The following is a 27,580-nucleotide window of genomic DNA, read 5'->3' as shown; positions in this document are numbered from 1 at the left end:
GTGTGGGCATCTGACTCAATGACACATGGGACTTTGGCATTTTTTGAGTGGCACTTAGCTGTGGAAGAGTGGGCATTGTTGCCTTAGCACATGCTAATTTTGAACATGCCAGTATTTCCACTAGTGTCAACCCAGCCACTTATATGTTGGGATGCCTGTCTTCTGCATGGCTCCCTAGATCTGACACAGTGCCTATATACTCAAAGTATACATTACCTGGGTGAGACTGTCACTGCAAGGGGAGAGTTCAATAGACCCTTCTGCAGTAGCTCTTCCAGGCCTGTAATCTGCACAGAAGCCAACACCAGTATTGTAAAGCTGCAAGTAAAAGTTTATACTGAAATAAATCACAGTTGGATACAAACAAAATATCCTTCAGCTAACATTTTGTGATTGTATCCCTTTATGATACATGATTTTGTTCATAAATCAGGCACTATTTATTTTCTTTCAGACTTGATCTTGTATATTGATTTTGCAAACTAATGTGATATAAAAGGCAGAGTTTCACCAAGGGTCAGTGTTACCCAGTGAGTTTTGCTTAAATTAGAGAGATCCACTTCTGGGTTTAACTATTTTGATAATTAAAAGAAAGGTATCAAAATGCTTATGCTAGTGGAAAATTGCACTTCAACGGGACACTGTAGTCAGAAAAAACACTAGAAATTCCTGAACAAAAGAAACATGGCAATTCTTGTGATCCACACTCAGTTGTTACACTTTTCTCAAGCTAACTGTGAAAATAAAGAGCACATAAAATAGTAAAAGGACACAGTAAAATCTGGCTAAAGATAGCTGAGTGTGAATTAATTAGTAGACCTTTTTGCCTTGTTGGGGGAAACTTCCTTCCAGTAAGGCTGCTGGGAATAAATTAATATTTAATGAATTATAATTATCAACTATGTGTTTAAAAAAGAACCACCAGACATTCCCTGTCCTGTACACAGTCAGCCAGGGAACTGCTATTGCTATCACTTTTGTCCTTTGGGAAGTGCAGGACTGAAGAAATGCTTTTTATTCTCTTTGTGCACATGGGTCAGCACAGAGATATCTTGGCTGCTGTCACTTCTGCCATCTGAATGAGGCAACACAGTTCTTTTCCTTTATTAATGGCACCTGAAGAACCTAAGGTTAGGATCCTCTGAGCTGTGACACTGAACTGAGTCAGACACTCTGGGTTCAGTTCCTGGCTGGTTTTCAACATTTATGTGAGAATTTGGGCCAGCTCTTTGTCTTTTTCTTTCTCCTCCCACCCTGGTTGCATTGCCTGTTTGGACCAAGTACTCAGGACATGGAAATGACACTGGAGTCTTTGAACAATGCAAAAAAAAAAATATCATTCTTTATAGTGTGTTTTCTCTTACCTTGCCAGAGAATCTTGGTGTGTCTTCAGTTTGGGAAAGTTCAGGGTACACATTTGATAGAAACCACTGGAAATTTCTACAGCCCAGTCTCTTCTGTAGCTGAAGGCGCTCGCTGCAGTCTGGCTTCTCTGCCTTTATGGAGAAAGGGCAACAAGGTTGCTGGTGTATTTGTGTTAGAGATGCTAGGAGTGGAAATGAATTATTGGAGATGAATGAAATGAAACAGGAATTATTTCTACCCCCTTTTCTATCCTGAATGTTACAGATATTTATATGTATCTCTTATGATATATGCAAAGGGGGAGATTCAGCTACAGCCCTTCTCAAACTTTGTGCTAAAACAGCCACAGTCTGGCATTGTGACAGAAGTGTTTTGGAAGTAGCATACATTGTGAAAATAAGTATGTCATCTAAAAATTATTATTATTATACTGCAAGATAAGTCAGTCTTTATCATATTTATATTTTAAAAAGTCAGGACCAAGTTTGATAGTTGTTGCACTGAAATTCAGTGGGATTGTATTAGATTACCATTTAATATAGAATTTTTCCCGCTGATAAAAACTCAATTTCCTGGCCTTTAACAGCCCAAATTACCCAGTTACTGTCAGTCCTCTATGATCAGAGGGAATAAGTGATGACAGACTTTAACCCAAAATATAGTCTATCACCTATTAGCTATCTATTATCTGACAGTTACTAAATCTAATGAACAAAGGTGTTCTACAGCTATAATACATAAAACCTTTTCTATGATATCTCCATTTTCTTGAATTATAAAGACACAAAATCAGCTCTCAACTTTCCTGGTAGCAACTCTTATGAAAAAAGACAATTGCCTTCAACCCTTGGCGCAGCTACAGACATCTGTACTGCAAAGGACTGACAGGCTGAATATTTGAGGGTATTTAGCACTAAAGATGACTAACAGGGTTCTCAAAACCTCTAAGCACTTATGTGTCTAATTCTTCAGTTTCAAAACCACACAAAAGCTTTTCTAAATATCTCAGTGCCCAAATATTAAAAACATCTAACAACTCTTAAAAGTTTCTCTCCTCTTTCTTGCCAGCAGTAGATCTCCCCTCTTCATGTTTCTACTTTTTAAAAAATCCAGTTTGGGATGGGATTCCAGGAAACTGGTCTGCATTTCTTTGACAAAAATTAAAATTGGCAACATAAGCAGAGAGTTGCCAGTAAATAACTTTTTCCCAGACCAGCTATTTCTCTGTATCCATAAAAAAGAAAGAAAAGGACTTTGTAGCATGGAAAACACTGACAAATGAAGGGCCTTGGTGATTCAAGGTGAGGTGTTAGTCTCTAAAGGCAGGGATCAATCCTTCCATATGGCACTGTTTGCCAACCTTTGTAAACTCCACAGGCAAAGCTCAACAGTTGCAATATGTTAAAGAGAACCTCATACTTCAGTGTCAGTCTTAGATTCAATAAGCAGAACAACAAAGTTTAGCAATTCTGCATCATACAAACCTGTCCTCTAGAGGTTTTCTTGGAAAAGGGAGAGAGAGAGAAGTAAAATGCTTCCCCTAAAAAATGTTTCTTATGAGACTTTGCCTTGGCTGAGGAAGGCAGTGGCAGTAAATCTCATTCTATCTTACTAGTTACAGTCTGCATTTGATGCTGAATAAATGATGTAAATAACATAAAGAAAGTCATTGTCCCTGTAAACCAATCTGAAAACACACTGTACTTGTAAATTAAATATGCAAACCACACAAGAAAAAGGAGCAAAAGTAGTAGAAAAAGTAGGCTGAAGTAGTAAAGAGCTGGGAAGAGCCTAATTCATCTGTTTAATGCTCGCACCACAGGCATTTTGTGCAAAATGTGATTCAGACCATAAACCAAGAAGAGTTATAAAGCCACCTAAATGGGGGTCACTGGTTGTTTTCTGCAGTGAACAATGGTGGTGGGTGAAGACTCACGGAGAATTCTATAGCGGCCCATAGGTGGCTCTGCTCACCCTCTCAGCGCAATAAATGCCCTCAGGGCTCTTTGCCGCTGAGTGGCAATAATGTCCTTGCTTGCTTGTGCCTTTTGAATAACATCCCAGTGCACTGACAGGCTGAAAACATCGGCTGTGAAAGAAGGAACACACAAAAAGGGCCATTTATGTTACGGTATGCTGCACACAGAGATCATAAAATTGATCATTTGAGAGAACATCATACTCAGAAGTAGTAAAAGTATTCTGGCTAGAATAAACTCAGGCAAAAGGTCATGCTGCTTACAGCTAGCTGTATCATTGGTGACTGTAGTTTTTTAGTAGAGAAAATTGCTTCTGAGCTGACAAGAAAAGCCTTCAGGGAATTGTTAAATGATTTAAAGACCTCACTGACCATTTTAAAAGGCTTGGTCTAGTGGCTGTAAACCTTTGTGAGTCAATTGAAAAGCTTCGGGCCAGTGGAATTCAAACCTGCAACACAGTCAAGGAGGAAGGATCTTCTAAAAAGATGTGAAAATAAGAGTAAAAAGGGAAAGACAATAGTTCCAGACTCTACAATTAGTAGGCTGACTGGAGAGGCAGATCCACTGGTGGAGCATAAGGACATCAGACTAGGTGACAAGAGAGAAGTCACATTGATATACAGTCCTGTTCCTCTCCCCACTATAATGCAGCTCCCACTGGATCTGGCTTTCTTGGGTGATGGCCAGCCCTGAATAACTGAGGCATGCAGGACAAGTATTGCTGGAGCCAGTGGTGCTCACCAATGCTGATGAGCTCATGAAAGCCATCAGGATTGGTGGCATCCTGGGCTGTAGCAACCAAGCCCTTGAGTTTGTGATCTCAAGGAGTGTGAGCCTGATGAGGAGCAAAGTCAAGACCCTGAACTTTGCAAGAGCAAACTTTCAGCTGTTTAAGGAAACTGTCCTTAAGGGCAGAGGTGCTCACCAGAGCTGGCAGCTCTTTAAAGCCACTTTTCCTACAGCGCAAGAGCTCTCTCTATCCCAGTGTGTAGGAAATTGAGCAAGGCAGGCCAGAAACTGGCATGACTGAGCAAGGATCTGCTCCTCAAACAGAGGAGTAACAAAGAAATGCACAGACAGTGAAAGCGGGGACAGGTGACCTGAGGAAAGTACAGGGATATGGTTTGAATGTGTAGGGGTGGGGGTCAGGAAAGCCAAGGCAAAGCTGGAACAAGACTTGGCAAGGGACAGAAAGAATCACAAGAAGGGACTCTATAAATGCATAGGTCAGAAAAGAAAGGACAACGAGAGTGTAACCCCCCTCCCCACTGAAAACCAAGAAGAGTGAACTGGTGGCGACTGATATGGAGAAAGCTGAGTGGTATTCCTCAGTCTTTGCTGGCAATCAGGCTCTCCATTCTCTCAAGACCCTGATCCTCTGAGTGAGTGGAGAAGGGGAAGGAAGTCCCTCACCCTATAAGGGAAGAGCAAGTGGGGGATCACTTGATGAAACTGGATAGAAGTGAAGGCTTCAGGTAGAATTTAGAGCAGCCTCCCAGTACCTAAAGGGTACTTACAAAATGAGCAGTAGTTTTAAACTCAAATCTAGAGCAAGTCTAGATTAGTTATTGGGAAGAAATCCTTTACTCAGAGGGTGGTGAGGCATTGGCACAGGTTGCCCAGAGAAGCTGCAGATGCCTCATCCTTGGAAGGGGATGAGGCATCATCCCTGAGGCCTCATCCCTGCTCAAGGCCAGGCTGGATGGGGCCCTGAGCAGCCTGATCTAGTGAATGGCATTCTTGCACATGGCAGGGGAGTTGGAATGTGATGATCTTTAAGGTCCCTTCCAACCCAAACTATTCTCTGATTCTATGATTCTGTGAAATGCAGGAGCAAATACAAATGGGAAACTGCACAGCACCTATCCATGCTCTGCCTAAATGCTTCCAGTGAATGTTTTTCTCCTTAAAAGCATGGCATTGTTAAATGAACAGGAAGATAAATGATACATTTTCATTCAAAACTGCTCACAAGTTAGTCCACTGCCTTGTAGAAAGAATATGATTAGAAGAAAAGGTACCGGAGCCAGAAAATTCCTGAGAACTACAGCAACATTAACATTAACAACATTAATTCACCAACAACATTCCCCACAGCTGCAAGACTCCCAGTAAGGAAACATCCACTTGTTTGTAATACTAGGGATATACAGTTCCTTGACCACCCCTGATCTGCCATGGAGACTGTACTTAAAAAGCAGGTGTGGCCATTCTGTAGTTATTGGATGGTGTGTAACCTGCAAGATGGTTCAAGTGTAGCTGCATGCCAGGGCTACACCACACATCTGCCTGAAAGCCTGTCCTAACTTCCAGGCTGCTGGGAATCCAAATTCCTGGAAGAATGACCAGTCAGATGTCTGCGCCATGCTTCTACTGAAAATATAACTTGTAAATAGTGGTGTGTTGAGATCTAACTTTCTCAGTTCAGTTACTTCTGGATATGTCAGTTCAGGGAAAAAAAAACCCACCTTTTTTGTCACTAGACCACTCAAATATGTTCCCTATAATTTGCCACTCGCCTGTGAATAATACTGAATATCCTTAGGAACCATATGAGGAAAACCAGTAACTGAGAATGAACTCTCTAGGACAGTCCTTTGAGCACACAGGGGTGCAGGCTTCCACTTCAGATGCATCACAACCTTCCATGTATTATCAGTGAAAAAAGAACCACAGCTTTTTGGGGAGTCATTTGGCGAAAGGTTATACTCCACAAGGTTTAATAACTTCAGCACAAGGCTGAAATTAGGCACAAGTTTCTCTCTCTCCTTCCTGATCTGACAGCTCTTTCACTGGAAGGTTTAATAAAAATATTATCCCCTGCATCTGACTGCATACAGACACCCCCACTCCTATTCCTCTCCCTTCACCTATCTCAACACAAACCTCTGAAACAAACCATTACAGATGTCTTTACCTTGCTGATTAAGTAAGCCACTGTGTCATGCTTGTAGAAGTTCTCTTTAAAGGAGCCCAGCCAGGTCTCTGCTATTCGGATTCTGTTCCTCACAATGGCGTCTTCATAGGAGAAAGCACGGGGGAAGTGATTTCGATAGACGTGCCCAACTCGGGAGCATGGGATAATTTCTACAGAGCCACCACAGAGCCAGGTCTGAAACACAGGTGAAAGCACAAAAAGAGTTTACCTTATGTAGATTACTTTTATCTGAAATGGAGAAGCTCCTTTACTCTAGGCTCTGCTTCAGGAAATCCTGGAAACAGCAGCAGCATTATTATATACTTCTTCATACATTGCTCCCCACAGACACAGAGAAGATGTTGGGCATTCAGACTTCTGATTTGACCCAGTATGGCTATTTATATGCTTTTATATTTTTCTGTGCACAAATAGTGCAAAGTAGTGGAGAGATCTGGGTGCACACCTTTCCTTGTTTGGGACAATAAAAACACTATGCCCTTTGTGCCTGCAATTTTCATTAGTTTTCAATATCAGTTACTCTTTGTATTCAGCAAAAATCAATGCAAAGGATTCAATATAAACAATTTGTTATTAAAACTACAGGCTGGCAAAGAAATAAAGCTACTCTCCCTTTGGTGCATGCTAACATGCCAGAATAGAAGAGGCAGCTTTCAGAGGGTGCCAAAAGCAGTGACTCAGGCCTCAGGCAGACAGTGATAGCCAGCAAAACTTCCTTCTTCTGATATAATACTTCTAACTCACAGCAGCTGCATGTTCTTGTATAGTCCTGACGGGCTGTGGAGTGTGGGGATAGATTTCTGCAGGGAAGGTTGTAGTCTCCGTAACCCAACATGTTCTGCACTGTTTTTACAAATATCTTCCTTTTTCACTCAAGTTCCTTAAAATTGCAAGTTATCATAGTTTGATGTTTTAATTAAGATCCTTACCCTAATAGATAGTTCCAGGTTTTCTGCTCCCCACATGGTCATGTCAGAATCATAAGCTCCAGAATTTTGGAAGTAATGTCGATCCATGGCCACCACTGCACCAGCTACTGCAGGACTCCTGTGTAGAAAACAGTCTGGAAGTGAACACTTGATTTATGGATAAGGAATTACACAGAGGGTGAAAATTCCAACATTTCCATAGAAAGAGTATTACAAAATGATTCATTACTGCTCCATATAGCCTTGAATGAACTGATTATCTAACCAAAATAAAGGACAACTGGAGTGTAATTCTAGGATTTGTTTGGGGAAGGGAGGTAAGAGCTGAATTATCAAATAAGACTCAGAACAGTGGGGAACATTGCACACATGTACATTCAAAACAAGAGATAAACAGATCATGACCAAGACATCTCTTTTAACTCTGTATGACCTGTCTTTTGCTTTCCCTACAAACCTCCACACCTTGTCTAGTTAGGCTGTACTCTAGTTGTGTCGATGTGTGAAAAGTATTTGTCACATTGAAAGTGTGACTGCAGTCTAGTTAGAATGATTACTAAAGGCCAAAACAAACAGCACAAACAAAAAAAACTATCCCTTAAGAATTATTAACTGAGCATGTGCAAGTAACCACACCTTTCTCTTGTTAGCTGGAAGATGACACAAGATGACCCAAACTGTACAGTTTTGCTGCTGAGCTGAGCAAGGCACATTGTCTGATGGACTGTTACCTGATAGGGCTGATGGGAGACTGTCGTACCTTCTCTTCATGTTCTGGCACTGGTTCCCAATGAAAATCTAATTTCCAATCAAAAACACCTCGATGCAAGCCCACAGAGTGATAGTACTGAAAGGTCTTCCAGTCAATGACATCTATGACAGGGGAGACGACACTGTTTCTGAAAAAGACAATACCATTTATTTCCAAAACCAAAGCATAAATTAAGTCAGTTCCTCTGTTAGTTCTCCTCTTTGACACTGCCAAGCACAAGCGCTCCTCTATATGCTGAGTGCCCTTAGTTTCCCTGCTGACAGAAGCTCAGGTGCTCATTGCATGGGAATACTGAGCATACAGTGAGGAATCTAAAGATCAATAATTTACTGATACTCTGTACCTTGCATTGTCATTTAACACTATCTAAAATTTTGTTAGGAGTAAACCATCAGAATTCTTATAAAGTTATTTCACACAGAAGCCCCAACCTCTGATGCTACAGGTTCTGCATACATGCAAAGTTTATAGCAGAAGATAATTTTGGCCTCTCATTCTACTATCCTTTGATTTTCCTGTAAAGGTTGCACACACTTCATGAGTTTGTCACATCAGGCCAATAAAGAGTGCACTTATCCTTAGTTTGTTCTGCTGGTTGTTTTGAAAAAATATTTATTACTGAGTTCATAAGCCAGTGCCTGTTTGTATTTTGTTGCTATCTTAGAATGATCTTGCAAATGCACTGTCACAGGGTGGAATCTACTTTTAAGAGCAAGAACACAGCCATTACACTGTAAGTGGCAGTCCTTGAATTTATTTCTAACTTAAGTTAATTTTGGATTAGTCTGAGAAGAGGTACTAGACATTTCCCTACGTCAAAGAAGTCACAGTATTTCACAGTGTACTTGCACATCATCTTGGAATTAACTGGTAGTTCAGAACAGCCTTCAGTGTTCCTTGTTTTCAGGTCAATGATATATCACATTAGAAAATGTTCAGAGTATGAATGAAATTGTATTAGGGACTGCAGGGAAAAAGTGTTGAAGAATAACATTATCCATTTCTTCTCTGTTATGCTAAAAGGATAGTCCCTGGTCTCAGTGCAAAGGCTGGTCTATAGACAAAAGTTCTTCTGGAGAAAAACCAGTAATATTTAAGGGAGATTAAAGTACACTGGAAAAAATATTATTGTTCTAGAGTAGGAATATCCATGTAGGAAATTATTCCCTAGGAAAAAACTTCCTGTTAAAACAGAGAGAGAAAAATGAAATGGTCAATCTGGGGGCAAAATGTAGATGTTTTTTATCTCCTCTTTTAAGATGTATATGTTGGTCAGAAATCACAAGGAGAGAAATTTGCTTGAAACATAAGACTGTCAGTGAAGAAAGGACATCTCAGAAGTCTCCAGCGCAGTGAGACATTTGTAGTTTTCCATGGCAGAGGCCAGAATCAGCTAAGGAAGATTGTAGCTCTGGGTGATGTTAATGTAACCTTGAAATATCTTCTCTGCCTCTACAATCACTAGAATAATGTTTTTTCAGTATCAGAGTGGGGGGAAATGCCCAACTTTGTTTTTTCACAGTTGATATTTCCTGTAGAGGATTTAAGAAGCTCACAGAGAAACAGAAAACACTACTGCTTGCTAGTTGAGAACACAAAGATGCAGAAGATTTATTTAAAATGACACAGTTTTTTTTCCCTAGTAAGAGCAGACTGTCCTATGATGAGCTTAAGCCAGGTAGATTTAAAATAGTAAAGTGATTTTATTTCTCTGCCCAGGTATAAAACCATCCTTTATAATATGCAATAATAAGCACTCTTAGAAACAAGCATCTGATTTATAAATAGGTGAGAAAATTTTATGGTCATATGCAGCATTTGCAGGCATTTACATCACGGCAGTGAGTTCCTGTCATCCTTCCCCAGGACCCAAGAAGAAATGGAAAGAAGTGATAGTAAAAATAATAAAGCTGATATTCGTCCCTGATTCTCCTAATGTCCCTGTTTTGTATCCATGACAGGAGAAACCACCCAGCACTCAAGCCAGCAGAGCCCTTTCTACTGGAAGCTTTACCCACTAACAGCATGCAAAGCAAACTACCTGCTCCTAAAGTTACTAAAGGCAGTGTCCCACTGGACTCACACAAACAGGCATTTCTTTTCTTTGATATGCTGGGGGAAATCCATCTGACAAGTTAAATAGATTTTAAACGACTAAACGTCAAAAATTAAAAGTAACAGTAATTTCTACAGCCTGCTGCATTCTCGTGTACCAATATTTCTGACAACTGCCTGGTTGGGAGTGTAGATGCAGCTGCATAGTTCCCACCTCAATTTGCTGCTGCTTGCTGAAACCCACACTATCTATTGCTACTGGTTTATCCATTCTCATTCTGACAGAACTGAGGAATTAATGACCCCAGGGTAGTTTATTTTACGATTTCAAATTCAAAAGGGAAATATCAGGAGGGCGTATTTGAGTAGAAGCCAGAGGCAATGTAGACTAAACTACTCAAAAGACCTTGACCATGCAAACTAGACCACATGAACTGATCCTGGATGGTTCAGATAGAAACAATGCAAATACAGACACACTCAGATATATTCTGGATCAGATGATCCAAACATCTCAAACTATCCTATGTTTTCGTATCATTGTAACAATTTAAAACCTGTCTTTTTTTTTAAACCACTTTAAATTTGTTGCTACCATAAAGCTCCAAACTCCAGTGGTGCTTCTGGCATGAGTGCAGTTGCTCACAAGAGTAGGCACCACAGTAGTATTTCTAGTTATTGGGCATTGATTCTTCAAAATTTCAATTCAAGAAATATACTATTAAGGACATAATGGGTTCTGATAGTTTGGTGACCAAGCAATTGTCCAAACTATCTGCAAATTATGACATGGAAAATTACAGTGTTTCAGCTGAAAATAACTCGCAGGAATAGGCCATGTTCTATCCTGGCTAAATTCAACGATAAACCAGAACAAAATAGAATCTGATCTCCTTTCCCACAAAATTATACAGTAAAAACTGATAACTGTGTTTTAGAGCTACTACTCGTGTAGCTTTTTCAGAATTTCAAGATTAACAATTTTCAAGAGTATGTTTGTAAGAGTAATTCTAGACCTTCACCTGGTGTAAGTGTAATATAGTCATGATGTAGCCCTGCTGAAACCAACAGAAACACAACTTCTTTAAATATTGGGAGTATCTTTCTGATCTGAAATAGAAAAATCTAGTAACTTTATCTTGTGTGAAAATTGGTCAATATTCAATTTTAATCCTAAACAAGCAGTGCTTTACCCATTTTTTTGTTGGCATGATTTTTAAAAAATAGCTGTTTTCTGCATATTCAATGATGGTTTGACATTTGTCTAGTTCTAAATGCAAATTTGCAGTAGATGATAATTGGAAGATGTTCTTAGCTATTCTTGTTTTTACACAGCAGCTTCTCGGCACTTTGAAATAAAACACAAACTACAGCTAATTTTACTCTGGAATCTGAGGAAAGGGAAAAACAGGAAATTCAAATACAACTAGCAGCAAGGCTTTGAACTGTTTGACTAATCTGTGAATATTTCAAATGCTTGGAACTCACACAAATTACAAAAGGTCACAATTCCATGAAAAAGAGCAACCCAAACAAGAACAATTTCCTGGTTTGGGATTTCTTTACCAAATACAATTGCAAATGAAATATCTTCCCATGACCCTTTACAGTCAGTATGGACATTATGTTCTTTTCTAATTTTAAACTGAGTAACACAGGGAAAGGAAGATTTAATTAATGTATCAGTTTTGAAGTTTTGGATTTTTTTTTTTTTTAAGTGCTTTGGTATTGATTTATACTTTGTTTTGCTGGGAAGGGAATAGATTTTAATCTGTTTAAATCCTCCTTTAAATAAGGAGAAAAAGAAACCCCAAAAAACCAAACATGAAATTATTTCAGGGTGCATCACAGCTTGCAAAAATTAGACAGCTAAGAAATCCAGGCAGTCCCTCTGTTTCCACATGCAGTCAAAACTTCAGTGAGTAACTGAAGACCCAAGCTGGTTCCACAAAATGCTGCATTTCCACTGAGAGCACCTTGCTGGCTAACTGAAGTCTTAGAAATACCACTTGAAATTAGGTAGGGTTAATAAGAAGATAAAATGCAGTAATAAGGAATGTTATAAAGGATTACTTAAATACTGCCTTACAGACCAACTCCAGACTAATTTTGGGCATAGAAACAGTCTACTTGAATGGATGGATGTGGCAGTCTGTTGTTTTGCAGTTTGTTCTTCTGTAGCAGGTTTTAAATAATCCTGCTTATAAGTTTGTAATGGTTCATTCCATGTACCCCATTCGGCTTCTCTAATGGTTCAGTCCTGAGTTGTTTACCCCAAGATTTTCCTGCCAAGTGGATGTCAATCTACCTGTCAGTCTCCTTGTACCGCCTTTGTTCCCTTCTGGAATGTTCCCTGTCCTTCATCCCTTCCTCAAAGCAAGATTGGAGTGCAAGGTTTTCTCCTTCCCCTTGTTGGCTTCTATTGGATAGCCCTTACCCTGCGCTCCTCCCCTAATGCCTTCCTATTGGTAAAAGGTTGTGTCCTCCCCTTATTCCCGCCTCTCCTTAAAAGCAGGTTTTTTTCCTCAGTGTCATTTGTTACTGAATCCTACAGGGAAATAAAACTTCATAGAACTCAAACAGGTGATCCCTCTGTATTCCTTTGCCTTGGTTTCTCATACTGTGCTGCTGCTGTGTTACCCAGCCACAGCCGTCTGCTGCGGGGAGCTGCGAGCCCCTGCACGCACCGCCACCCGGGGGAGCTCAGTGAGGATCCGGGGGCGGCTGCTCTCGTGACTGCACACAGGTCTCGGGGAGTGAGCTGGCTGGGGAACATCTTCCCTGTGACCTTTGTGCAGTTACAGATAGACTATTCACGCACTAAGCAAATCTCTGCAAAGCACAGTGCTAAGGGAATGCTTTATTAAAAAATAATTTTGAACCCGCTTTTTTTTTGCTAAAACACTAAAATTTGTATGTAGAGTAACAAAATCTGTAGATGTAGCCAAAGCCTTTTAACGCTGGTCAGTCAGGGAACTGAGCCATGTATTACGCATAAGTCTTTATTGCTCGTGTGTTTCGCAGTAATATTTGGCTTTGGCTTTAGACTCTTGCCTTTATTTTCTCTACCTCAATTTCTTTAAAATACATCATCTTCTGATTCTGATCAACTGTGAAAGATTGTAAAGAGAGAGTTTATTTTCCCATAACCTACCATGTAAATGCAGAACATTCACTGAATTTGAAATGAGTGTTATTGACAAATGGGAGATAAAAAAAGGATTGAGCAAACACAGAAAAACCAGGAAGTAGGCTTTTACATGTGAAGTGTATGGAAAGCTTTCAAAACAGGAAGAACAACATGGAATTGCTTGCTCAGATGCTAGGGTTGTGTGGGCTCTGAATGGATAGTGTCATGCTTCCCCAAGCCTGTGAGAAGTTAGAAAACAGATGGCTTATGTATTTGGTAGCTCAAAAAGCTGGGATACGGGCCACTGAAAAGTGGGGAATCAGAATAAAAAAGAGATGAAGAAGCTGTTCATTTTTAGTGCAAAATATTTCCTTTATCTCTTGTGTATTACCATAAAACCAGAACCACACAGAAATTTTCTGGACAGCAGAACTCTTTTCTATTCCTGTGTCTACAAGGAGAGGCTTCTGTTTATTCCCAATGGGAGCACACAGGTGATGACACACCTTTCCACTGCTATGCTAACTTCTTATTCTGTTTATCAGCATTTTCATTAAAGATTAGTAACCTAGAATCATAGTACTAAGTAAAGGCACGTTGAATTTTAGAAACTAGATAAGCATTTTTAAATAATGTAACAGGCTTCTGTTTCCTAATCTAATATTTGAGCTGTGGTATAGGCAGTGCTCTAGCACAGAGAGAAACAGCCTTTGCAATGAGCAGGGAAAAGGTCCTAAGGTCCAGCTACCCCTTTGCAAACCACCCCTCTATCCATAGCAATGGTGCTCAGGCCTCTTTTACAGGTGGAGTTCCTTGTCAAGGATATCATCGAGGTTCATTTTGCTTTCTTGAAGTATTTTAAGGAAGTACATTTTGGATTTTTTTTTTTTTTTTTTTTAATTATCCTGTTTCAGCACGGTGGCCACTGCTTTTAGATCAAGGAAACAATATTTTTAAGGCTTCGTGGCACTGTTCATTATATGCTCCCTCTGCCTTTCTCTGCCTTTGGACAGAACACAAAATAGCAGCTCTGCAGTCTACTGGAAAAGGCAAGCCTTTCCAAAGATGACTGTAATAATGGCACAGCTGCATTGTTATGCACCATGCTACTCACCTGGAATTAGCCTGGAACACTAACCATTGTCAAAATGAAATCATCTATGGGGTATCTCATGTAGTTTTCTAATATTGTCCAGGTAGCTATGGTATTCATCCTTGAATAATCAACCACTGAACCATTCTCTAGGCAATATATTAAGCTGATGCACAGCTTCCCAGTCATTTTATTAGCCATGGTTCACAGAACTAGTCCCAGTCAAGGTGCTCAAAAGTGTATATTCAAAGATTTTTGAATGACTTAATACTTTTTTTCAGAAAAATAAATTAGATTGGGTTAGTGAATAAAGCCATCAAGTAGGGAGATGAAATGTCATTACCTAGAACAAGTCAAATACCTGCCAAGTATTTTTGTATAAATATTTCTATACCTGTAAAACCAGGATATTTTTTCTTATATTTATTCTACAATCTTCTAAAACCTGTATCTCTCTTCTCGTGAGTATGTTCAGCTCACAGTGAAATCTCAATCTGGGCAAGGATCTCTCAGCATCATTCTAAAACAGATCACAATAATAGTGACACGCTTGGATCAGGAGTCTAGAAAATTAGGCATAATCACTATTTTTCAAGTTAAAACCACTCTATAGCTCCCTTAAGTTTCTGCAAAAGTTTGAGCTTTGAAAGGCTGCATTGGTCCTTGCCAGCAAACAACTCATTTACTCCAGGTGACTGTTTTCCCATTCTATCCCTCCAGCAAAATGCATGAGTTACAGTTTGATCAGTACATTAAGAAGAGGAAAGATGGATATTTCACCAGTCACTCTCAACTTCCTGTGCTTTCCTCACTTGGGTAGTCTCAGGGAGTGCACATGATTGAATTTAACAGCTCCTCAAGTGCTAAATGAAGCCAAGTTGAGTATGCTAATGTTTTACATTTCCATGGTGATCTCCGTGCAAGCATTACAAGCAATTTACAAAAAGTCATGAATTAATTTCCTTATCAGGTCAGTGTAATTGTCACCATTTTTCAGCTGGAGAAAGAGGGACAGTAAGGGAAGGTGACTACCAGGTGCCTTAGACCTTATCTTCCCTCCTCAGTGGAGGATGTCACAGGTTCTCCTCACTAGCAGTGACAAAGCTTCCAGGGTCAGACGCAGTGACTGATACAGCACACAAAAAGGGATGGCTTAACCCATACTATTATCCAATCGGTTTTCCACCTTTGCTTCATTAATCTAATTAGATATTACTTAATTGACTGTTAAATTTTGCTCTTCTGGGGTAATGAATGATCATATGGACCCTATAAGGAAAGAGAATTCCCTTCTCCCTGGTGACAGTGCTACAGAATCTCTGAACGATAGCAGACTTGGAGACTTTGCATTCCATCAGGAGGGACAATTTTTGACGGTGAATTTTTGACATTGTGGGGTTGTGGGGTCCTAACTTCTCTCTTGCTGTTGTAATTTTCCCTTCACTATAGCTCTCCTCTGAGACTCTGTAACTCTTTTTAATTTCAGCAATTTCAACACCCTTGAATAAGGACTGGCCAATTGATACACACAGTAGTTTTGCTTGAACATCAAAAGTAGACTATAGTTCAAGGCAGAAGAATCATGAAGTATATTAATAGAAAACCATCTAATTTGTCAGCAAACAAAAAATAATCTGCTTTTCCAAGGAGAACCTTTTTGAAAATAATATTCCGGACATTCTAGGGCAGCATTACTCTTGCTTTCAGTATTCTTAATCTTTTCACTCAAATGATGTAATAATTTCTAAAAGCTTACATTAATTCTCTTGTAAGCAAACATAATAAGCCATAAAACCAGCTTCTTCCAGTGCTTGGGAACAGCCTTTGAAGGTGTTTAGCATAACTATTTAACAGTCTAGTAAGATTTTAAAGTTGTTTTTTTTTTTACCCTCTCTAGCAATTTTTTTTTTTCGCAAGTGACAAGTTAATGTACAAATTTTTCTTTGAAAAAAGTTCCTTTAATAAAAGATTTACTGACGTGTAAGCCTAGAAACATTTGCAGTAGTTTTAATGTCTTCAAAGGACTGCATAGATGAGCTCAGCTGTACATTAGAAAGCAGGCCTAAGAACAACCCTAAACATGAAATACTCAGAAATATGAATCTCTACCCTACTCTGTTACTTTGGGGTCAGTGAAAGTACCTGTGATTAGCTGGACCTGCCTAGATTGCCCTGGAAGTCTGGGCTTTTTCCGTGGAAGAGAAATGGCAGCCAAAAGGTGACGCTGGTACACAGCCAAACTGGCTCAGGAGGACAAAGCATTTTATTCTTGGCGCCATCACTGAGACAGCTAAAAAGTAAAACCAATGGAGTCTTGCAGTAGTCTTCTCTGGTGGATGTTTGCCGATTTACAAACAGGTTGAGACTGAAACCTTTTTCAGTTCAGACCACCAGGAAGCCTTCTAAAGTTTCTAAGCTCTAACTGGATACAAATCCTGAAATTTACACTGGGTATAAAGTGAGGATTATCAGCTGTGAGACCTATCCTGCTTCCCACATATCCGAGTGATGCATAGGCTGATAAGGTAGAAAATAAAAGAGGTGTGATCAGAAGCAAAAAGGTAACCAAGGGAGGATTACAAAAACTACCCAACACTTTCCAAACATGTCCCTTTCAGCAAAAATTAGCATACCCAGAGATATTTACCGGCTGCTGGAGAGCCTGGCCAGGAGGGGTTCCAGCCAGCCCTTCTGGCACTCGCAGTGGGAATCCATGAAGATGAGCACATCCCCGGTAGCCCGTGCAGCTCCTAGCATCCGACCTCGGATGACTCCAAGCCTCTTGTTGCTCCGGATGAGCTTCACACCATCCAGCTTAGAGATGTATTCACTCAGAGCTGACTTCAGGGGCCCTGTGAAAAACACAGAACAGTCACTGAAATGTTTTAGCTTTAATTCAAGCTGTTATAGAAAAGAAACAAGGTAGTAGGAGATGCTACTTCTTGCTGGTAAAATGTTACAGGGGCATTTGTTTTAAATGGCCAAGCAGGACACGTTTCAAATATTTCTACAGCACCATAATGTCAAAGAGAAGTGGAGACTAATGGAAACTGAGATTCACAAGTTATGAAGCTGTTCCTGTGGGAATCTTAATAGCCTCCTTTCCTGTTTTCAGCAAAAGGTGGATTCTCTCATCATCACATAAAATACACAGATGAGAGTGAGATACTACAGGTGTTTGGCTTTCCCAAGCACTTTAGATTACTTTAGCAATGTGGACTTTTCCACTCTATGCTTCAGCCAAAATCCAAGTCTGGAAATTATGACAGCAGATGTGGTCCAGTGGGAATCCTAAGATTTGCATACTGTGATCTTATTTTAAAGTAAGAAAGTTCATAGTGGTTGTAAATGATGTGGGGGAAAAACAAACATATTTCAAAGTTGAAAGGCTATGCTAAATTGTAGGGATGGAGAGTGAAACCTGGGCTCTGGGCTGTGCTTAGCTCGCTTCCTGAGAGTCCTCTTTGCCTTCTCCTTACTTCTCACACTTCTTGGAGGAGGACAATTTCTTCCCCAAAGTTTTGGAAAAAAGAACTCACATACAGAGAAATGGGAGCTACCTTGCTGGCTGAGATCATCGACTAGGATGATATCCTTGAGGAAGGCCTTTGGGGCTGTATCCATAATGCTGTGCACAGTTCTCAGCAGAGTAGACCAGGCTTCATCATGGAAACAGATGATGACACTAGCAGTAGGCAAACTGGAGTCATATTTTTGCTGTAGGCACCTGAATGGGTGAAATGAGGAAGACACTGGAAACACTGGAACAAATGGCTATTTTTTTTTCTCAGAGCAAAGTTGCAAGCAGCACCTAAACCTTTAGGGGTGGAGAGCAGTTTAAGATCTCAACTCACTTCGAAGAAAAAGAAGTACTAAGGTGTCCAAAACTGGAATATGAAGTGAAAATATGGGAATGGCACTATCAAAATTATAATACAAAAAGAGGAAAGTGTTCCTATGTTCTGGGATAGTTTTTTTCCTGCTCTGTCTGCCTCAAAAACCAGACCTCAAACAGAAACAGTCGAAAACATAAAGAAAAAGTGAAGATAATTAGAGCAGAATGAGGGATAAAGCAGGTCAGCCACCTTCCACTAATTTCCACATTTTCCCAAGTAAGAGAGAAAAGAGCAAACAATTGCAGTACCATTAAGACTAAAAAATGGAATAACTCATGTGCACAACACATCACTATACCTGTGGATTACCTGACCAAGATCCTAGTGAATGAAGCCAACATTTCAGTCCTCTATGGCAATGACATGGATCCTTATATGGGCCATGATTACAAATATAGATACAATTAAGAAAGAAAATGTATAAGGTTTGTACAGGTTGCTTTTCCAATGAAAATTAATCACTGCTGAATGAGACTCCCAGCTGGGAGTCAGTGTGCAATCGAACCAGCAGAGCAGTCTGGAAGTGGGTGGCATGATGCAATGTGGACAATCCAGTTTTGGGGGTTTGTTCCATCATTGTTTTTCATTGTCTTGGGCTTGGGGAACACTGCCTGCAGGGAGAGTCTGCCATCTTGTCTTTGTCTCAGGAGGCCACATGGCACTGGGTAAGGAGAGGGCCCACCATCTTGTCTTGGTCTCGGGTATAACTGCAATACACTGCCAAGCCACAGGAACATCCTCCTGGCGTCTTGTCTTTGTCTCTGGAATAACCACTACCATTGCTGAGACACCTTGTCTTTGTCTCAGTGGCCATGCAGAGCTAAGTCAAGGTGGTGATGCCTTTTGTGTGTAAAGCACCTGCTTTTTTTGTACTAACTTTTGTTATTAGTATTGTTGCTGTCACTGTGCGTTTCTTACTCCATTGCTGTTTGCTTTCAGTAAATTGTTATCTCAGCCCACAGTCTCTCCTTTGTCCTTCCCTCACCAGAGGGGAACAGGGGGAAGTTTAATTCCCAGCCAGTGTTAAACCACCACAATAACTCAAACATTTAAAGATGACAAACACTTCCCATTTGTCCTTACAGAAACTGCATATGAAAACCATCTATTCTGGTGTGAGGGTGCATATTTTCCAGAAAATGCCTTCAAATGCCCATTGTAGATATGCAAACACTATGTCTAACACTTTGCTGACATTAGAAAGCACATTTTAAATATCTTTTTATTTCGCAAGTAGCATCATTCAGTGTCCTAACTCATTTAATCTCCACCAGCAAGAATTTCTTCAAGGAATTACACAATTGGTTGAATGTAGCCCATTGTTATTTTGACATTTTTGTATTGCCAAGCAAATAATTATACAGATTTTACAGTGGTTGTTAAACAATTGGCTACTCAGCAAAATTCATGTAAGGGATATAATTTTAGTATTTCTGTTTATTAGTGTTTTACTTAGTGTTTCCATTCATGGACTGAGGTTCTATGCTGCTAGACACTATCCAGACACAAAGCTGCTAATCACTTAAGAGATTCCATAGTCTGAATGATTTAATGATGAATACACATAAATGGTTACTACAGATGCACTTCTGGGAATATATATTTAAAATTAGCACAATCTTAATAATTTATTGTATTTTTCAATATTTCATATTATTTTTTTTTTGCATAGAAAGGAAAATTTTCTTGATGATTTTTACACTGTAATTTATATTGTCCTTGGTCTACTAATTTTGTGTAATCAACAATACTGTTGCATCACAATTTCATATAGGTGATTGTTTCCATTTTCATCAGGATCAAGAAAAGAATACTCTCATGACTTGAGAATGAGTATTTTCAAGCAGTAGAATCAAGAAATATTTAAGAAAAGTGAAGATCTGATGCAGTCCTTTTACTACCAGGCAGCTTCTAACCAGAAACATTCTATAGCTATTAGCACCTAGTTGCTAGCACCATGGTTATAGCAAGAAAATAAGGCTGTTGTGAAATCTTAATTGGAAAAGAATTGAAAATAACAGTACTTGAACACATAACCTTGGTGGTGAGTGCTTAGTTGCCATGGAGATTGGCAAAGACTTGTAATATAGATATCTAATCTTCACAAAAATGCACAAGGGTACTGGTATACAAAAATACCTTCCCTGTAATTTGGAGCAGTTTCATAGCCTGTCTATCATAAATTGGCATTTCAGAAAGTCAGGGCTGTGACTGATATGAGACATAGTGTTTTAATCTAATTTGTGAAAAACAAGGAATTGTCGCATGCAGCAAGGAACAGAGAGCAATTCTGACAAGGCAAAGGCAGAGCTGACAGGGACTCCCACTCACCTTCAGGAAAATATTTAATTGAGATTCAGCTCCAAACAGCACTCCAGAGGAAGCTATACTTTGGTAATGAAACTTAAAACTTTTGTAGATACCTTGTGAGTTTCTTTTGCCATTTGACACTCAAACACAAGAGAGGAAAATAGACCTTTCTTTTGGGCAGAACCCCCATCATAAAAGTCACAATGGCAGGCTTGATTCAGGTGTCCCAGGAGAGTGTCAGTCCCAGCTGGAGCAACTGATAGCAGCAGAAAGCACTTTGAGGGATGAAGGTACCTCAGAGGATGGGCCACTGCTTATGTGAAGTATTTGCCACCCAATTTCAAGTGACATGAGGGAGACTGAGTCCCTGGAGGTAACTCACTGAAACATCTCTAACTGGTTGGCTTCCTTCTAATTAAATAATAATAGACATTGTGATGAACAACATGATGCAAAACAAATAGAGACACAATCTGATTCTGGTTTGCTCTCTTTTTACACTGCTGTAAAACTGGACTGACACAGTTGTGAGCCAGGTCCCCAGAGTAAACTACACCTAAAAATCATCATTGTGGTTTGTGTGTTGTGCCATAAGGGACAGGCCTGGCTTAGACATACTCTGCTCCAGGTTTATGATCTGGATTTAAATCAGCCTCAGATGCTGACATCTGGGGTTTCTGGGCTCTCTAAGCTGTGGTGTTGAGATCTCTTTAGGCTGTAACTAGTGAGACAGCAAAATCCACCCAGGAGCTCTGAGACCATGGCTTAAATGTTACCAAGATCAGAATTAACTAAAGCTGTACCTTGTTGGATGGCCCTTCAGCTGCCAAAGTAAAACTGTTTTTTGGCTTTCCACCAAAGGCAGTAAACCAGGGCAGTCATTCTTCCTTCGAACATTACAAAGTTTGAAGAGTTAGCAGTGAAGCATGCCAAAAAATAACTGAAATAATATCACCATGTCATTATTTAATGGAGTTAACCAAATTAACACTGAACCTAGTCAATAAGTACAGAAAACACTTTCATTTCTCTTTCTTTGAGACTGTACCCTTAAATTAGAGCTGTCAGCTGTCTTTAAACATGTGAAAATAAACACTAGAAAAAAATTTATTCTGTGTCTGATTTAAAATGTTTTCCAGTACATCTTTCCACTGTGTCCTGGGAGAAGACTACAATTGTTTTTGTTACAAGAGACAAGACACCACACATCCCTTGCCCTCCCCCTGGGAAGGGAAGCATATCATAGAATCAGTTAGGTTGGAAAAGACTTCTGAGATCATCAAGTCCAGTCTTTGATCATCACCTTCTCAGTGAGGCCACAGCACTATGTGCCATGTCCAGTCTTTCCTTAAATACTTCCAGGTTCAGTGACTCCACACTTCCCTGGACATTTAATTCCAGTGTTTAATTGCCCTTTCTTTGAAAAGAATGTCCAACCTGAACTTTCCCTGGGACAGCTTGATAGTAGATATACCTCAGATCCTTTTCAAGAAGTGTGATGAGCAGCCCCTCCTGGGCTGCTGGGGCAACCGGCTCTCAAGTCTCCAGACTTCAAATGTAACACCTGGGGCTTCAAATGCAACATTTTTTCACAGTGGCCTTACAGCCTGGCTGCTGACAGGTTATGGTGGTGTTGGCAGAGTTTGTCTGACACACCAATCTCCACCTTCCTTCCTCCGAGGAGTTTCCTTTCAATACTTGCCACAGAATCACAGGGTATTCTGAGTTGGAAGGAACCACAAAGATCATTGAGTCCAACTCCTGGCCCTGCCCAGGACACCCTAAGGGTTGCCTGAGAGCATTGTCCAAACTCTCCTTGAACTGTCAGGCTTAGTGCTGTGACCACTTCCCCGGGGAGCTGTTCCAGTGCCCAGCCAGCCTCTGGGTGAAGAATCTTCACCTAATATTCAGCCTAAACCTCTCCTGACACAACTGCAGGCCATTCCCTCGGGTCCTGTCATGGACACTACAGAGAAGAGATCCATGCCTGCCCCTCCTCCTCCCCTTGTGAGGAACCTGTAGACAGCAATGAGGTGTCCGCTCAGTCTCTTCTCCACGCTGAGCAAACCAAGTGACCTCAGCTGCTCTTCACATGGCTTCTCCTCCACACCCATTGTCATCTTCGTTGTCCTCCTCTGGACACTCTTTAATAGCTTTATATCTTTCTTATATTGTGGGGCCCAAAACTGCACACGATATTTATTTAAAGTGAGGCCACACCAGTGCAGAGTCGGCTCCACTTTTACGAGTGACCATCGGGCCATTTTTGTTCTGGAAGAGCTGAAAGCCCCAACTCTTCACTCATTCATCACTTGGCAAGCCCAGTGACCCCATAGCTCTGACAGGAGGGCTGAGACGGGGCCTGGCCGAGGAGGGAAGCCGCCTCTCCTGCTCGCCAGTCCGGCGCGGGTTCCCTCCCGCTCTGCAGCCCAGCAGCCGGACAGACGGACGGACGGACGGACAGACGGATGGACGGAGGAGGGCGGGGCCCGGGGCGCTCCCTGCCCTGCCTCCCCCGGCACCTGCCGTGACGCGGGCGCCGGTAGGGGGCGCTGCCGCCCGCTCGGCCTCAGGGCACGCCGGAGCGGAGCCGGAGCGGGGCCGGGCCGGGGGTGCAGGGCTGCCACAGCAGCGCCCACACCGCCCCCACGGGCGCTGTGCTCCGCGCCTCTGCTCCGCTCGCCCAGCGAGCCCCTGCTGCCCCTCCCGCACCGTGCCCCCCTGCACCTTTGCCGCCCGCTCTGAGGGCTTGAACCGCTTCCCGAAGGAGGCTGGGAGCGTCCCTGGTCTGAGGAGCGGAGCGCCCGACCCGGACGGGAGTTCGATAGGAAAGACGCGGGGTCTAGAGGAAGAGAGGTGCGGGGTTTGCAGGAGGAGAGGTTCGGGGGGACGCGGCGGCGGGGAAGGAGGCAGGTTTTCCCCCAGAAGTGAAATAGGGTGTTTTACTTACAACGGGTGTCGTACCTCAGGCAGGTCCCGGCGCAGCGCGATCCGCTCGCTGAGCACCTCGTTAAAGCCGTGCGTCTCCAGGCCGAGCGGCCGCTCCCCCGCAGCAGCCCCTTGTCCATCCTGCAGGGGAAGGGACAGCGGCTGGGACTCGGGGCCCCCCTCTGCCTTCCCCTCCGGCCGCCTGCTCTGCTGCTTCACCACGCGATAGCCCTTCCTGGCCTTGCTGTGGTTCCTTTTGCCGGTGGGCGACACGACGGCCATGATCAACTCATCCTCCCGCAGGGAGATGAAAGGCGATAGACCATCCAAAGGGTAATACTGCTGGCTCTCCTCCTGGGTTTCCAGCATCTCTTGGGTCTCCACAAAGTCCATCTGATACCCTTCCCGGGGGTTGAACTCCACAGGCTGGAAAGTCCCTTCCTTGCTCTGGGTGCTGGGAGGTGGATTCAGCGTTGTAACCATCAGTAGCAAAAAACCCAGCATCAGAAACAACAAGAGAAACTGCAGCTTACGTGATCCATATCTGCACTTCTTCCTCAAGAACATACTGTTGGTGACAAAATGATACAGATGGTCATGTTAAATATCACTTGAATCTTCCTCAGATTTCAGTCCTCGGGTTGCACAAAAGCCCTGGTTTTCACTATCTGGCAAGAGGATTTTTTTTGCTCCCTTCACATTTCACTGATGCCATTTCATGTTTTCCTCGCTATTTACAGAAAAAAAAAATATAACATTCCTATTGTACTTACTGTAGTAAAATGTAGCATGGATCCAGTGAGATAAAGTAGATCCTTTATTATACGGAGTCACAGCTTAGTGAGGAAAGTGCAGGCTTTGCTGATTGAGAGAGTAGCTAAAGCTTTGATTTTTTTTCCCCCTTTAAAAATTTTAAGTTGAAAGAAGTCCCGTTTCTCATAGTTTCTTTCCAGAGTAGATCCTGCTTCTTCAAAGTTTCCAATTGCTGCCTGGATTGAAGCACTTTATCTCTGAAAGCAGATCTGACAGCTCTCCCCCGTTCAGAGGCTTCAAGTTAACTGTGATCAACAGATGAGAAGTAGTCGGTCCCTGACTTTGTTTCACACATAACTACGGCACTCAGTCAGGAAGCACTTTGCCAGACATAATACAGAGCAATGTGTGCGTCTTTCTCTTGGTCCTAATGCCCTCACTGTGCTTGTCCTATCAAATCAAAACTTTGCAAAAGCTGTAAGAGGTGAAATACAAGAAGCAGAATGTTGTATTAGAAAAGAAATAAAGCTTTTCTCAGTAATAAGCTGAGAATGCACAGAATGGAGAGCAAGAATCAAGAATTTTATAAACTGAATAAAAGATGGAGAGCACATGTTTTATTTAAGGTTAGATTTATTCAGATGATAATGTGTTAGCTGGAGTATATTTCATATCAAATAAATATTTACAGCTGTAGGGATTTTAACACTGAATAAGGGTGCCAAATTATCACCTGGCAAGCTGAAGTTGTCTCCTCATCCATAAATTCGGTATTGCAGGGCAAACAGCACTTCAAGTTTTCATTAGTCCAGGAATAACATATATAAAAGCCTGGGCTGGAACAACAACCACTGACGCGGAGAGAAAACAACAACTTCTGTGATTAAAAGGGGAGCTCAGTCTCTGAAGTCTGTTTGCTCATACTGCTGGCATTGGTGCTACTGGGCATGGACTGTGGCATTTTTTGCTGCAAGATGAGTGCTTGTCCAATGGGAGAAGGGGTGAGACAATCCATGTGCTTCAGCATCACATGCCTCTTGGTCTGGCAGGCAGAGGTCAGGGATGGATGCAACTCAGGTGTTGCCAACCCTTTTGATGCTGGGGGCATGGGATGTGGTATTTTTCATATCATGTAATATTTGATGAGCAGAAAGCTCCTGCTTCAGGAGGCATGTGATTACTGGAGAACTTCCACATTCACAGATTTTAAAAAAGCCCTACATTTCTAGACATTATAGCTAAAAGAATAGCCTGAAGACAGGCATGCAGTATATGCTAAAGGAAGCCAAGGATTTATTATTTTTTACCTTCTTTGCTACTCCCTCTAAGATGTCCTGTAAGTTCAGACAATGGTTCCTGGAATAGAGCTTCCAAAAAATTAAAAATGAGAGGACACCTACTTTCTAATTAAAATGCATCACAACTTCCAAAAGCAAGGATGGTATAAGATTGCTGGAGGCAAGTAGTGTCTCACTTCTGTGTGCGCTCCCCTAAGCAGCTTATACAGAAAGCTTTGAGGGAGTGTGACTGGTCTGCTGTGTCTTGGCACCTTCCCTACGTCAGCTGTTCTTTAAAATATACAGAACTGCTTTAATCATATCTTGGAGAGAAGGAAGATTGAGCCAATATTTTGATACTTCACCATTGTACATATCGCCCTTTTTTAGCTTAAATTCACACAAAAGTAACATCCCAACTCACCTTCAGCCCTGAGAATATTACTTTCTATCCTGCTTTTCATAGGGGAAAAGAAATATTGATGGTTTCAATTCAACAGGGAAGCAGTACACATTTGCATTTAAAAAATTGGAGCTTGAAAGCATTCATTTAAATAACAATCTTTCAGCCATAGAAAGACAAAATGAAATGGAAATTAAGAGACCTGTCTGAGGTATTCTCCAAAAAGCTGCCACAGTGACTTGCAAAAGGTTCAGTTCCACAAAGTCCCATTATCAGGCATATGGAATAAAATAAAATTAAATTAAAAGGAGAAACTTAAGAGTGGGTGGAATAAAGGGGAGAAAGCATTACTTTCTCTTTTTCTTTTTGAACTTTTCTGGGCTACCTGAGTATTTTGATTTAATTTAATTAATATTTTTTGCCTGGCTAAAATATTTTAACAAGATACTGTAACATGTCTGATCAAGATAATTCTAGCCTGCACTAGAAATCGCTGTATAAATTCTGTCCCGATATGTTCTGTATTGCTGAGCAAATCTGCCTGGGTCACTCATGCAGCTGAATTTCAGCTACAGATGAAAAGATGCCCAATGAACAAATTTACTGCAATCTTAGACACTTCTGGGACAGAGCTGATAGGTAACATTATCACTGAAATGTTCATATGGAATACAGCCTTTTAATATATCCTGCCCATTTTAACAAAGAAGAAATGAACAATTACAGAAGATGTTTGTTCCATCTAGTAAATTAAATGTGCAAGTATGAAACACTGGGTGGCACACTTCCAGCAGCCTCTATTCCCTCTTCTGCACAACAAGCCTTCCTGAACCATTTCCCATCAAACAGTCTGTTTTTCGATCTTATATCTTAAAACAGTGGTTTTCCAGTGCCATCATATGAAAGAGATACTGCCTTTCCAATAGATGAGCCTTCCTTTAGTATCTGACAGGACTTGTCTGATTTCCTTCAATGCATTTGAAGAACAGCATCACTGTTACAGTCTCCCCATATGGAAATCAAGAATAAAACATCCATCTTTATACTTCTAGTTACTCAGACATGCTACAAAGTAGGTCCTTCGCTGGGACACAGAATGGGTTGCTCCTCCTGCCTAGCTGTTGATGATTCCCTTTCTTAGGATGTTTTCCTGTGCATTCTTTAATGGAAGGGGAAGGAGCACTGCATGGCCCAGGGTCTACTGTCAGACCCACATCCATTGCCTTCATCCTGAGGTCCAGTCTTTTAAGTGCTGCTTCATGCAGGTAGCCGAACAAGGAGGCTGCCCACAAAAGGTATTGTTGTCCTTGGACTGCTGTTCTACAGCAAGCCCTAGAGCTCCTCAGTCTGTGGAAAAGGAACATGTTAGAGGTTGTGCTGAATACACCAGCAATTGCTCACAAAAAGGGCCAGTTTGCAGTGTCAGTATTGGCCAGTGCCAATATTACATTGACTTTCCTGCTGGTCAACCCATGCAAGAGCTGAAAGGCTTGTACTCCTACCAGGCCTGCTCAGGTAGACCCAGTGGTAGAGTACCCAGTGGTATAAATACCTTCAGCAAATGCAAAGTCAGTTATTGACTTCCCTACGAAAATATTCACCATCCTTCACTATTGCAAATATTGCTCATTAACAGCCAAGAACTGGAACATGAAATCAAATCTAGGTCTCATTAATTCAAAAGGTATTAGGAAACACAGTTGCCTTACTGCAGAGCAACAAACCTTTCAGTCACTGTTCTGTAGCTGTTTG

At 41.3% G+C, this 27,580-nt stretch overlaps 1 protein-coding gene across 4 annotated transcripts in view; it reads right to left on the bottom strand.

Annotated features, from left to right (window-relative positions):
* Nucleotides 1-25,042, bottom strand: part of GALNT15 (polypeptide N-acetylgalactosaminyltransferase 15) — a 30,498-nt gene extending 5,456 nt beyond the window's left edge. Inside the window, exons 1-9 of one of the 4 annotated variants that reach the window (XM_053993266.1) lie at nucleotides 24,882-25,042; nucleotides 23,418-23,963; nucleotides 17,822-17,988; nucleotides 16,909-17,113; nucleotides 7,943-8,110; nucleotides 7,212-7,329; nucleotides 6,262-6,456; nucleotides 1,365-1,496; nucleotides 217-318 (exon numbers count right to left, since the gene is read on the bottom strand). In XM_053993266.1, coding sequence (XP_053849241.1) covers nucleotides 217-318; nucleotides 1,365-1,496; nucleotides 6,262-6,456; nucleotides 7,212-7,329; nucleotides 7,943-8,110; nucleotides 16,909-17,113; nucleotides 17,822-17,988; nucleotides 23,418-23,963; nucleotides 24,882-24,907 — 1,659 coding nt within the window. In that variant the 5' untranslated portion in view covers nucleotides 24,908-25,042. Of the gene's footprint in view, nucleotides 1-216; nucleotides 319-1,364; nucleotides 1,497-6,261; nucleotides 6,457-7,211; nucleotides 7,330-7,942; nucleotides 8,111-16,908; nucleotides 17,114-17,821; nucleotides 17,989-23,417; nucleotides 23,964-24,168; nucleotides 24,344-24,881 lie in introns of those variants that run through there. The other 3 variants (XM_053993274.1, XM_053993284.1, XM_053993291.1) reach the window with 3 other exon arrangements.
* Between the last annotated feature and the right edge of the window lie 2,538 nt (nucleotides 25,043-27,580).

This window comes from Vidua macroura, chromosome 1 (assembly GCF_024509145.1).
Source record: "Vidua macroura isolate BioBank_ID:100142 chromosome 1, ASM2450914v1, whole genome shotgun sequence".
Taxonomy (NCBI): Eukaryota; Metazoa; Chordata; class Aves; order Passeriformes; family Viduidae; genus Vidua; species Vidua macroura.
Note: the sequence above shows the minus strand (reverse complement) of the source record. Positions and strands in the feature narration are given on the sequence as shown.